General features: G+C 38.8%; 2 protein-coding genes across 2 annotated transcripts; both read left to right on the top strand.

Annotated features, from left to right (window-relative positions):
- Positions 1 to 682: 682 nt before the first annotated feature.
- On the top strand, positions 683 to 1,621 carry LOC146892619 (olfactory receptor 4F6-like). The gene has a single exon (XM_085696167.2). The coding sequence runs from the start codon at positions 683 to 685 to the stop codon at positions 1,619 to 1,621; it is 939 nt and encodes a 312-aa protein (XP_085552293.2).
- Positions 1,622 to 7,754: 6,133 nt separating this feature from the next.
- Positions 7,755 to 8,645, top strand: LOC148120675 (olfactory receptor 4F6-like). The gene has a single exon (XM_087910879.1). It carries the CDS (start codon positions 7,758 to 7,760, stop codon positions 8,643 to 8,645), a length of 888 nt encoding a protein of 295 aa, XP_087767005.1. The 5' UTR covers positions 7,755 to 7,757.
- Positions 8,646 to 14,226: the final 5,581 nt, after the last annotated feature.

Raw genomic sequence — 14,226 nt, 5'->3', positions numbered from 1 at the left:
AATTTTAAAGATTTTTATTCATATAATACATGCTTTATCTGCATCCTACTTAACTTTTCTAACCCAGTTCTTACTCTGATGTATCTACAACCTAGGCTTGTAACCTAGACTGTCATTAAAGTGGGGTGTCATAAGGGTTTCTGCATTATCTTCTCACTGTATATAGAAAAAGGTGAATGTGGTTTGATAAAAGATTAACTGTGAGACAGCCTTTATGGGAGTCCTGCACCTCTTTGCTAATTGCTAATTGGAGCAATCAGTAAAAAAAACTCAAGTTGTTGGTATTTGGGACACACCATGGGCAGGAGCAACAAACTGGCTTAGAGAAATCAGTGGGTTTCTTCTCATTTCCTTTCTTCATGTGTCTTATTTACAGTGAGTCTGTGGTTTCCTCATAGCCTTTTGTCAGGCCCGTCATTTGTTCTCTTCTAATACTTATTCCTAAATATTTCCCAGTCTTTATTTGGATACTGTTAAGAAATACAAGATATTAGATGTGGTGGCTCATGGCATTGAGTGACTGCCAATTTTCTGCAGCTATGCTGAGGTGCACTGACCTTATGCAGCCATGTGTTTTGTTTAGAGTTCAGAACTGATGTAGTTATTAACCCCACAAAAAGCTTGATTTTTCTCTTCTCTATCTTTTTCAGATTTTATTGATACAACTCTGTTCTCCACTGTGATGGATAAAAAAAATCACTCTGTTATATCTGAATTTGTGTTCCTGGGACTCTCCAATACATGGGGAATCCAGTTGCTTCTCTTCTTCTTTTCTTCTGTGTTCTATACAGCAAGTCTGATCGGAAACCTCCTCATTGTGTTCTCTGTGACTGCAGACCCCAACCTGCACTCCCCAATGTACTTCCTGCTGGCCAATCTCTCATGTCTTGACCTGGGAGGTTGCTCTGTTGCAGCACCCAAGATGATTTATGATCTTTTTAGAAAACACAAATCCATTTCATTTGGGGGTTGTATAACTCAGATCTTCTTTATTCATGCTATTGGGGGTACAGAAATGGTGCTGCTCGTAGCCATGGCCTTTGATAGATATGTAGCCATATGTAAACCTCTTCACTACCTGACTATCATGAGACCAGGAATATGCATTTTAATTTTGTCGGTAGCCTGGATCCTGGGACTTATTCACTCAGTGGCCCAACTAGCTTTCGTTGTAGACTTGCCCTTCTGTGGACCTAATATTCTGGACAGTTTTTACTGTGATCTCCCTCAGCTCATTAAACTTGCTTGCACAGAGACCAACAAATTGGAGTTCATGGTCACAGCCAACAGTGGACTCATCTCTGTGGGTTCCTTCTTCATACTGATCATGTCTTATATCTTCATTTTGGTCACTGTTAGGAAGCACTCTTCAGGTAGCATATCCAAGGCCCTGTCTACTTTGTCAGCTCATGTGACAGTAGTGGTTTTATTCTTTGGACCATTAATCTTTTTCTATACCTGGCCATTTCCTTCATCGCACTTAGACAAATTCCTTGCCATCTTTGATGCAGTCCTCACTCCTTTTCTGAATCCAGTTATCTATACATTCAGGAACAAAGAGATGAAAGCAGCAATGAGGAAACTCTGCTACCAGCTTCTGGGTTACAGGAAAGTATCTTAAATACTTTATTTAAAAAAAAAACAGTAAAAATGCAACTCTACACTCAGTGGCAATGAGGAAAACAAAGTCAGTGATATTTCAGCTCTTCATTAGTTTGTGAACCAGGTTACATTTAGGAATTTACCAATTATTATCTGTAGTACCTTAATCAATATGAATGAGGGGAGTTTGAATTGAAGTTTCTTTGCTTCAGACTCTGTGCAAGATGCTTCTACAAAATTATTAATAGTCATAATTTTATGATGATGATTTTTCAAAATAAATTAAGGAGTGTTTTTCACTTGTTCCTTTTATAATTACTATATCAAATTTCTCAAAATAAAGTGACTTTCCCCTCAACCTACTTTCTATAGTGTTCTTAAACCTCCAGTAAGAGCCTAAAAAAGAATATGTTCAGCAATTTACTGTTGAAGATGAGCATAACTCCTTTTTATTGTTATATTTCCCTGTTTTAATGAAAAAATTGATGGTGGTGGTAAAATTGATGCATATGGGGGGCAATAGTTGTGGTTGTAGCTGAAATTAAACAATCAATAGGCTCTTAAAATCCTCTAAGGATGTTGACGGGGTGAAAGCTATGACAGTTTCAAACAAACTGCTGAATGGTATGCTAAGAGCAAGAAGAGTGATGATAATCTGACATAAATTTTGTTTGAAATTATTGAACATTCAATTTTATCACCACACCATTTGGTACCCAGATGTCTCAAGTCCTCCTCTAGTGTCTAGGTTGGTGAGTACCGCTGACCTACCGAATACTTCTTCTCCATAACCCTCAAGTTCAAGCCCAGGTCTCACAACCAGTGACCATGCCTATTCTGGCCCCCCATGTCTGCACCGAAGCCAACCCTAGGCTTCCACCAAGACTCTCTCTACCTGCAACCTCCCACAGGTCCCTTCTGCACCATCTCCAACAATTATTATAAGTATGTAGCATTCCAAGTTTTTTATATGCATTGATTCTAGCAAAAACAAGGTAGATGGTATTTTCATTCTTGTCTTATAGGGAACTAAAACACAAAAAGACTTACTAATGAGACCAAAGACAACAGCTGGCAAGATCTAGGCTGTAAAGCCAAGCAATCCTGTTTTGAATCAAAAAAAACTCTACTGCCTGCAAGAAAGTAAGTCTCTTCACCTATTCTTATAAATTCTAAACACATTTTCATATCTGCATACAGCACTATAAAATAGTAAGCAAACAACAACTCACAAAAATATGCTATTTGAGATGTGCATTCTGTCATTTTAATATAGCATTTAATATAAATCAACAAATATTCGTTTCTTTACTACTTGAAGAGGAAAAGATTGAGCGGTAAATTTTATAATAATTAATTTTATGGTCTTTCTTCCTTCTCCTTAAGTGACCCATCCAGCACCACATTTTCTGTTTGGCTCTGGCCAAATTTCTGTGATCCTTGGAAACAATTCCCTTGGGCAAATGTATGCAGAATGGCAATTCCAGAGTTCTATGACAACACTGAAGTGACTTCCCTAGGCTGCTAATTAATTGACTTTTCCTCTATGGAGGGATTAAGCTTGACTTTTTATGCCAAGCAATGACATAGGCTAGAGTTTATCAGGTTTGGGTTGTCAAACTTAAGATAATTCCAACACTGATCCAGGTAGGTTAGACGGATGGAAGCTGCTTTTTCACTATTTTCCATAGCTAGCACACAGCATTCTGAGTTTCATAATGACATTTGTGTGTGTGTGTGTGTGTGTGTGTGTGTGTGTGTGTGTGTGTGTCTGTGTGTGTTATACTTTGCTCATTTTGACCTACCTATCCTGCCCTCCATCTGTCTATCCCACTGATAGAAACTGTCTTGGAGGAAAATTTGAATTTTAAAGAAAATACATAGAGCAGAAAAAAACCTAATCAATCAGAAGAAATAAATTCAATGAGGAAATTGCAACATATTACCCATAGGTTAAAGTGTATAAGTCAGAGGAATGAGCAAAGTCATGAGGTACGCAACATGGTAGAGGTTACTGCAGTGGCATTTTCATGGAAGTCTTACTGTGCATTCAACAAAAGGAATAAAATAAGAGTTAAAGCATAGACTGTTGAAGAAAATATCAATAATTTTGGACAACAGTAAAGAAACTAGGGTCCATATATACAGGTTGAAGGGCTGAATTCTAACTGTAAATACAATATTTATAGGTGTACAATAAGCTGTTAAAACATATGCTCATATTTCATAGTGTATCTTCAAACTGAGATTATTGGTAAACAATTGATTAAACATTATTCTATGTAGTGAAACTTTCAGAACTCTCTCTTTTTATAATTTCATTCACGTGATGTGTTGTGATTCCTCGGGCCACAGACAGGACACAAAGGTAGGATAAGCACAACGAAACAAATGGGTGGAATGAAAGGAATCCGGACTGATGAGAACAAGAGTCAAACATGCTTACTCCAGGTTTGCCAACAATTTGTTCTGTGATTTTAGCAGGATCCTTGCCCTTCTCATACCATTCTTTCTTTAGTTTAGACTCAAAAGAATGTCACAGACATGAAGAAAAGTTTCACTGGCTGACAGTAGCCTTCCAGTCTGTCCTGGCAGCACTGAGGACTCCTGTGGAAGCATGCAGGTCTAATGGCCTCTCCACAGAACTTCTAGGACACTGAACAATGTCCTGAGCTCTCTCTGTACATCTCAGGAAAAAGAAACAGTGGAGAAGCTTGTGATGTCTTTCAAGGACAATTTTCTACACTATACAGAAGCTCTAATTTAATTCAACCTTTTAATAATTGAGAAAAAAAGAAAGAATACTCAGTCTCTTCCTGAGCAGCTTCAAATGTTGATTTTCAACTTTAACAAAAACTCTAGCATTAGCCTGCTCCATCGGTGTTAATTCCACATGATTTAACGTCCATTGCCTCTTTATGTTGGCCCAGGAATGGATAAGCTGCCCTGAGCACAGGAGGAAATGACTACTCTGTAGAGGTCTATGAGTCTTGTTCTTCTGTTATACTTTACACTTTGCAGTGGAAGCATAAGCAGAGACTTTTGCTTTCTGGTGAACTCGGGTCTGAGACTTAGGACACTGCAAAGCCAGTGTCCTCATTAATTAACTATATTCAGTTAACTATACAGCTACAGTCTTGTTCTCACTAAAGCATCAGATTTGAACTACTTTTCTGCCTTTTTTTAAAAAAATTGAAACTGTGTTCTTCTTTGAAACAACACAATTTTTCCTGCAACCTCTTTCTCTACCAGTTCCACCAGTCCTTGGGGAACTTCAGAAGAGAGTGGGCCTCCAAGAGACAACACCCAAGCACAACAAAACAAGATAACAATAAGGCAAGGTAAAAGCCCTCATATGGAGACAAGACAAGGCCATCAGATAGGAAGAGTCACAAGAGCAGGCAAAAAAGGTCAGAGATGAACCCACTCCTGGTGTTAAAAAAATCCCACAAAAACAATTAACATACACAGAGGGCCTGATGTAGACCCCATGTTCTCCACTTCAGTCTCTGTGAGCCCATATACATCCTAACTAGTGATACAGAGGGTCATTTTCACCTAGCATCCTCCATCCCCTTGACTCCTGTAATCAATCACCTCCTCCATTGTGCTCCCCAAGTGCAGCGGGGAAGATCCGATGGAGGAGTGAGGAAGATCCGATGGAGACCTCCAATCTATAAGTCTCCCCCCTTTCTCTCTCCCCTCTATCTCCCTTCTCTCTCCATAATGTCTGCCTGTGTGTCTCTGCACCCGCTCCCATCTCTGCCAGAGGAAGCCTCTCTGTTGATGACTGTATAAGACATCTATGAGTATAGCAAATATTATTGGGAATCATTTCATTTTTTTTCACAAAAGTTTATGATTCTACCCTAGGTCTTTTTTATATCCGGTCTCTGTTTCTTAGTCATCCCAAGCAGTGTGAAGCATGGGCTCCCCATCATGGCACTGGCATCAGACATTGATTGGCTACGCCCACAAGTTCTGTACCACCATTGCACCAACACATCGTACAGACAGGAGAGATTTTAGGTCCATGGTTTTGTGGCTGAGTTTGTGTCCAAGTTTCTCTTTCAATAGCCTTCCGAGTACCTCCCTCACCAAAGAGACTAGACCATAGGGGTGAAGGCTCCAAACAGTCACAAGCTCAACCTCTTTACATTCGATAAGCTGTGTGGATGTTGACCTCGGCGATGGTGTCCGACCGTCAGTTTGAGGAGAGCAAGCCCCTGACCTGGTATCAGCCTCAGCTCCAACTCTGACCACGTTTAGTGCAGAGTCAGTCTGCAAAACAAATAGAAAGTTTGGAACCTGGGGAGCTGAGATTTATGTAGAGGCAGAGCATTGACTAACTAGAAAGTCCACCAACAATGCTTTTCAAATTTTTACAAACTCTAGTAACTTACCCACTTTTAAACTTTTGCTAAGTTAAAAGAATAAAGTTACATTTTCATGTTCTTCCTCCTTCTGCTCCTCATTTGGACCTTGCGGGCCTCAGTCCGGTGCTCCAATGTGGGTCTCCGTCTGTATCGCCATCCATAGATACAAGGGGACTGATCTAATGAGAGTTCACCAAGGCCAGTTGGACTGGGACTGAACGAGCACGTGATCCAACCAGATTCTCTGAATGTGGCTGGCCCGGAGTCTTTCTGAAAAGCCATTGACAATGGCATTGGGACTTGTTTCCTCTGCATATACTGGATTTTTGGGATCCAGTCTGTCTGGATACTCATCTTCCTGGACCTGGAGGGAGGGGGGAGGAACTTGAACTTCCCACAGGACAGGAAACAATGACTGCTCTTAGGGATGGAGAGGGAGGAGGAAAGTGAGTGGGGGGAGTGGGAGGGTGTTGGGAGGTGGGGCGGAAATGGAAACTTTTATAATTTAATAAACTTTGGAAAAAAAGAATAAAGTTACAATAGTCTAAAATGAGTTATTGACCTACGAACCTATTTAACAAACTAGAGGTATTTTCAAGACATTGAGCTTGAAAACAGTGCTTTAGTCAAACTGTTTACCTTAGTCACATGAATATAAACATGAATATACTCAGGAATTTTGAATCTTAGAGGGAGAAGTGCTGAACCAAAGCAAACACCTATGTAAAAACTCAGAATGCACTTCAAATTTAACTATTCATTTTGTCATCAGATGTGAGAATGCTTGCTTCTTCAACCACCCACAAACCTTGGTTGTGTCAAATATTTAAACTCCTGTCTAATAAGTAAGAAAATGCTATTATGTTGATATTTTGCATGCATTTGATTTAATTGTGAATGAACTTAAGAATCTTTACCTTCAAGGGGACAGGTTCTCACCACATCCTCAAACATATTTGTTCTCACTTCTTCTATGTGGGGGATCATGACACACTGCCCAAATTCTGGTTGCCATTTTCACTTGATATTTGTCAATTTTTTCCTCCACTGAGCATAAGACAGGATCTGCTCCAGAGAATCCATGGATTTTTTAACTTCTCTAAGTCACACAGTGAGTGTCTTAAACATGCCTCCTCTGCCCCATTTTGTCACCTTGTCATCTCAATATAGAGATAAGAGAAATGCCCATCTCTTATCCGAAATGTGTATATAGGCATTTTAATGTGATCTTTTTTAGAATATTAATATCTTAAGAAATTTCCAAATTATGAAGGTCATAGTCACTTAAGATTTTGACAGTTAATAACCCAAAAGACTTTTATTTCAGAGACATCAGAAAGATTTGTCCGTAATAATATAGTCTGAAAATATAACAAATATGGTTATCCAAGTAAATTAAAGGGTTAAATATTAGTATGCTTTGGACACTGGGATATATGAGAGGAATACTAATTACTTTAGGGGGATGGAAGAAGTGCTTTTTATACTTTTTTATTTCTGGAAATTAAAAGTAAATACATCACATTCCTATTTTCATACCTTCAAGCCTTTCCATGTATTCCCCGCTTGCTTTGCTTCAAAATCATGGTCTCATTTTATTTCACTATTTCTACATATATATGTGTATGTATGTATGTATGTATAAATACATAACTATCTCTAAAGGCATGTTAGTCTTTAATGTGACTTTGTCAGTTGAGCACTGCTTGTCCTAAACCAGAGTGTCTCATTGCTCTCCTGTTTCAGATGACATGAGGGCTGTCACAGCCAGCAGAGGCAATGGGTGAAGCAAACCACTCTGTGGTATCTGAGTTTGTCTTCCTAGGACTCTCCAACTCATGGACAACCCAGATATTCCTCTTGCTCTTTTCCTGTATGTTCTACATGGCAAATTTGTTTGGAAATTTTCTCGTTATTCTAACTGTGACATCAGACCCCCATTTACAGTCCCCTATGTACTTCCTCTTAGCCAATCTTTCCTTTCTCAACATGAGATTTTGCACCTCCACAGCACCAAAGGTAATTTACAACCTTTTCAGAAGGCACAAAACCATCTCTTTTGGGGGCTGTATCACTCAAATCTTCCTAATCCATGCAATTGGAGGCACGGAGATGGTGCTACTCATAGCCATGGCTTTTGACCGATATGCTGCCATATGTAAGCCTCTGCACTACTTGACTATCATGAGTCCACAAAAGTGCATTTTGGTTTTAGTTGCTTCTTGGATTATTGGCTTCATCCACTCGGTGACTCAGTTGATTTTTGTCATAGACTTACCCTTCTGTGGCCCTAATGAACTAGACAGCTTTTTCTGTGACCTCACTCGGTTTATTAAACTGGCTTGTATGGACACCAGTGCATTGGAATTGATGGTCACTGCCAATAGTGGGTTCATTTCTGTCACCTGTTTTTTAATTCTGATCATCTCTTACGTGTTTATTTTGATGACCATTCAAAAGAAATATTTGGGAAATTTATCCAAGGCCCTCTCCACTCTGTCAGCTCATGTCATGGTGGTCATTTTTTTCTTTGGACCAATAATCTTCTTCTACATGTGGCCATTTCCAACATCACATCTGGATAAATTTCTTGGCATTTTCGGAGCAGTTATTACTCCTTTTCTAAATCCAGTGATCTATACACTTAGAAATAAAGAGATGACATAATGTTATAATCTTCATATGTACAATGAAGATATAAAAGCACACAAATTATACTAGAATTTCAGGTGGATATTGCTCCATTGACTGTGTTGTATTTATCCAGAATGTTTTGTGTACTAAAATTTGATATGCCTTCACTTGCTTTCCCCTAAAGTAAATACCATCTAATAAATAGTTTCTGTAAGAGACATGATGGACTAGAGAGATTACTCAATGGCTTAGAGCAGTCAGTGTTTTTACATAGGACCAAGAATTGGTTCCCAGAGCCCACATGGAGGCTCACAACTGTCTATTCCAGTTTAAATGAATCAAATTGTCACTTCTGGTCTCTGCTAGAGACAACATGCATTGGTATTCATACATACTTGCAAGAAAATCACGCATACACATAAAATTGAACCATCTTTCTTAATAAAAACATACTACTAAAAAACTAAAGTTTGTGCATGTCAGTCCTTACCAAAGATGCTGCATGGGTATAATGATGAATGCAATAATTATAAACTCGTAAAAACTAATGTGTGATTTTTTTTAATCTATTTATCTTTCCAATCTTGAGATTATTTTCAAATTTAATTCTTATAGTTTCTACTTCCTCTGATTTTTCTTACTATTCTGATAATTTATTTTCTACCCCTTCAGCCTCTAGTTTATCAATCATTTATTTACTAATCTGCTTCCACAAAGACCAGTAAGACTGAAACTGCATCTTTTGGTTTTTTTTATTTATTTATTTATTTGTTTATAAAAATTTCCACTTCCTCCCCTCCTCCTCATACCCTCCAATTCCCCCCACTCCCTCTCCTCCTCCCTCTCCAGTCCTAAGAGCAGTCAGGGTTTCCTGCCCTGTGGGAAATTCAAGTTCCTCCCCTCTTCCTCCAGGTCTAGGAGGGTGAGCATCCAAACAGACTAGGATCCCAAAAAGCCAGTACATGCAGACAAAACAAGACCCAGTGCCATTGTCAATGGCTTCTCAGACAGCCCCCATGTCAGCCACATTCAGAGACTCCGATTTGATAACATGCTCGTTCAGTCCCAGTCCAGCTGGCCTTGGTGAGCTCTCATTCGATCAGTCCCCTTGTATCAGAGGGTGAATGCACCCCTCGCAGTCCTGATTTCCTTTTTCATGTTCTCCCTCCTTCTGCTCCTCATTTGGACCTTGGGAGCTCAGTCCAGTGCTCTAAAGTGGGTCTTTTTTTGAAAAGACAAACTTTAATATGAAGAACTGTTGACTCGATATAAAACTCCACTGAATGACTTTCATGGGAAGCCATTGCTTCAGATGAGTTTCCAGCAGCACAGACCAGACCAGAGCGGACTCAGTGCTAAAGGAGCCTTTCATCTTCAAACTCCATTTCTAAACAGTGCCATTTAAGAAAAACCAAACAAACGCAAGAAGACAGAAAAGAAAAAACAGAGCAAATGTAATGAAAAGCATCCTCTTCCCAAATTTGTCTTTTCCTTTGAGTTGTATTTTATTCAGAATTTTTCTCATCATGAAGCTCACTTTCTTCATTTAGATAATCAGACCAATCATTCAACTTTAAAGTAAGGTGCTACCCAATTCTAGAATCACAAATAAAAGCTAAATATATTTCAAATAAAATCAAACAAAATTTATGATATTTTTGTTTTTAACAAGTGTTGAGTAGTTTTTGAGAGAGATATAAATGTATGATCATAGAAGTAGCATTTATAGAAAGACAGATATCTTGCAGACTCTGAGGAACCACAGATGCCAAACCAAACTCCAATACCCTGCAAAACATTGATTCACCATAAGTGGAGAAAACAAGGTAGTCCCTGATAAAGTCAAATTAAACAATATCTATCCACAAATCCAGCCCTACAGAATATACTAGAAGAAAAACTCCAAACCCAAGAAAGTTAACTACACCCATGAAAACATAGTAATTATATAATCTCACACCAGAAATAAAAACAAAAGATGGAAAGCACATACACACACACTGTCATCAACAAAAAAATTAACAGGAATTAACCATCACTGGTCATTGATATCTCTCAATGTCAAAGAACTCAATTCTCCAATGAAAAGACACAAGCTAACCAAATGGATTAGAAAACAAGATCCATCCTTATGCCGAATACAAGAAATACACCTCAATGTCAGAAAGACAGTGCCTCAGAATAAACAGCTGGGAAAAGCTTTGCTAAGAAAACGGCCCCAAGAACTAAGCTGGTGTAGCTATTCTAATATCCAACAAAATAAAATTCAAACCAAAATTAATGGAAAGAGATGGGGAAGGACACTTCATACGAATCAACGGAAAAGTACAGCAAGACGACATCTCAATTCGTAACATCTAATTCCCCAAATATAAGGACACACATATTTGTCAAAGAAACATTACTAAAGCATAAATCACATATTGAGCCTCATACATTAATGTGGGAGGTTTCAATACCCCACACTCCTCAGTGGACAGAACATTCATACAAAACTAAGCAAAGAAATATTATGAATCAGACGAAATTAAGAGAAATCTACAAATTATTTCTTCCAAACACAAAAGAATATACCTTTGGAGTCCCACTCCACCTCCAAATCTTCATATCCCCCTCCCTCTCCCTAGCCCTGTAACCTCTGAGGAACTCTGAAACCTAGGCTGCAAATACACAGAGAGGGCAAAAAGGGGAGTGACAACCTACTCAGCAGGAGACCTCACTCTCTAGGCCCTACTTTTTGGGGACAAAACCCTAGGCCCCTCCCCCACCTGCTTCAGCTTCACTAGTCAGACAGCAGGCAACCTTCCTGCTGGTAGGCTGCCCCAACACATCCACCTCATCAATTGGACCCTGCAAGTTACAAGTCTCACTCCACCCCCAAACGCTCCTATCCCCTGCAACCTCAGAGGAACTCTGAAGCACAGGCTGCAATTACACGGAGAGGAACAAGAGAGGAACCCGGAAGCACAGGCTGTGACTGCACAAATGGACCAAGAGAGCAAACGAAGAGAGCAGACCAACAGGCCAAGAGAGAACTCAGCAGCTCCCTGAGACACAGACAGAGACAGTACAGAGCAGACCAAGAACAGTTCCCAAAGACAAAGTCAGCCACTGCAATGATTGGGCCAAGAGGCAAAGACACTGCTGGCACCAATCAGAGGAAGAGATGAGTATGTGTCAACGCAAAAATTCATTCAACAACCTAAAATGCAACATGGTAAGACCGGATCCCTGTGGTTAAACAACAGGAAGACTTGATCATGCTAACCCAGAAGAAGCAGAAGAAACGAATTTTAAATATAACTTTATGAGGATGATGGAGACCTTTAAAGAGGTAATGAAAAATTTCCTTAAAGAAATGGAGGAAGTGTTTGTGTGTTTCCCTTCTCTGAGTTGTGCTGGTGGAGGGTTGTCAGATGCTTGTGTTATTATGGATGTTGTTGGCTTCCTTGGTTTGTGGTTTTCCTTCTAGTATTTTCTGTAAGGCTGAGTTTGTGGCTTCATATTGTTTAAATCTGTTTTTGTCCTAGAATATCTTGTTTTTTCCATCGATGGTGAATGCAAGCTTTGCTAGGTATAGTAGTCTGGGCCTGCATCCATGGTCTCTTAGTGTCTGCAGCACATCTATCCAAGACCTTCTGGCATTCATGATTTTCATTGAGGAGTCATGTGTAATTCTAATAGAATAACATAGAATTCCATTTATATGTTACTTGACCTTTTTGCCTTGCATCTCTTAGTATTTGTTCTTTATTCTGTATGATCTGTGTTTTGATTATTATATGGCAAAGGGATACTTTTTTGGTCCAGTCTACTTGGTGTTCTGTATGCTTCTTGTACCTTCATAGGAATATCCTTCTTTAGGTTGGGAAGGTTGAGAATTAGAAGCTGTCATCAGAAACCTCCTTACCAAAAAAAGTCCTGGACCAGATGGTTTCAATGCAGAATTCTACCAGAACTTCCAAGAAGAGCTAATACCTATACTCCTTAATGTATTTCACAAAATAGAAACAGAAGAGTCATTGCCAAACTCCTTTTATGAACAGTTACCCTGAAACCAAAACCACACAAAGACTTAACCACACAAAGAAAGAGATTACAGACCAATCTCACTCATGAACATCGATGCAAAAATTCTCATAAAATACTGGCAAACTGAGTCCAAGAACACATTCAAGAAATTATACATTATGATCAAGTAGGCTTCATCCCAGAGAGGCAGGGCTGGTTCAACATATGAAAATCTATTAATGTAATCTATCATATAAATAAACTGAAGGAAAAAATAATATGATCATTTCATTAGATGCTGAAAAATCATTTGACAAAATTCAACACCCCTTTATGATAAAGGTCTTGGGGAGGTTAGAATAAAAGGTTCATTCCTAAATATAGCAAAAACAATATACAGCAAGCTGACAGCTAACATTAAAATAAATGAAGAGAAACTCAAAGTCATTCCACTAAAATCAGGAACAAGACAAGGCTGTCCACTCTCTCCATACCTCTTCAATATAGTGCTTGGAATTCTAACAATAGCAATAAGACAACATAAGGAGATCAAGGGGATTTGAACTAAAAAGAAAGTCAAACTTTCGTTATTTGCAGATGATAAGATAGTGTACATAAGCGACCCCAAAACCTCTACCAAAGAACTCCTACAACTGATAAACACCTTTAGTAATGTGGCAGGATACAAGATCAACTCCAAAGAATCAGTTGCTCTCCTATACACAAAGAAAAAAGAAGCAGAGAGGGAAAACAGTGAAACATCATATTTCACAATAGCCACAATAGCAAAAGTATCTTGGGGTAATGCTAACCAAGGAAGTGAAAGATCTGTTTGACAAGAACTTTAAGTCTTTGACGAAAGAAATTGAAGAGGATACCAGAAAAAGAAAGGATCTCCCTTGCTCTTGGATTGGGAGAATCAACATAGTAAAAATGGCAATTCTACCAAAAGCAATCTATAGATTCAATGCAATCCCCATCAAAATCCCAACACAATTCTTCACAGACCTTGAGAGAACAATAATCAACTTTATATGGAAAAATGAAAAACCCAGGATAGCCAAAGCAATCCTTTACAATAAAAGTACTTCCAGAGGCATTGCCATCCCTGACTTCAAACTCTATTACAGAGCCACAGTAATGAAAACAGCTTGGTTTTTGCACAAAAACAGAGATGTTGACCTTTGGAATCAAATCAAAGACCAGGATATTAATCCACAAACCTATGAACACCTGATTTTCAACAAAGGAACGAAAATTGTACAATGGAAGAAACAAAACATCTTTAACAAATGGTGCTGGCATAACTGGATGTCAACCTGTAGAGGAATGAAAATAGATCCATATCTATCACCATGCACAAACTCAAGTTCAAATGCATTAAAGACCTAATATAAATCTGATCACATTGAACCTGATAGAAGAGAAAGTGGAAAGTAGTCTGTAACACATGAGCACAGGAGACCACTTCCTACATATAACCCGAGTAGCACAAACAATAAGAGAAACAATGAATAAATGGGACCTCCTGAAACTGAGACGCTTCTGTAATGCAAAGGACACTGTCATTAAGACAAAAAGGCAACCTACTTAATGGGAGAAG

This window comes from Myodes glareolus, chromosome 10 (assembly GCF_982192425.1).
Source record: "Myodes glareolus chromosome 10, mMyoGla1.1, whole genome shotgun sequence".
Classification (NCBI taxonomy): domain Eukaryota; kingdom Metazoa; phylum Chordata; class Mammalia; order Rodentia; family Cricetidae; genus Myodes; species Myodes glareolus.
Note: the sequence above shows the minus strand (reverse complement) of the source record. Positions and strands in the feature narration are given on the sequence as shown.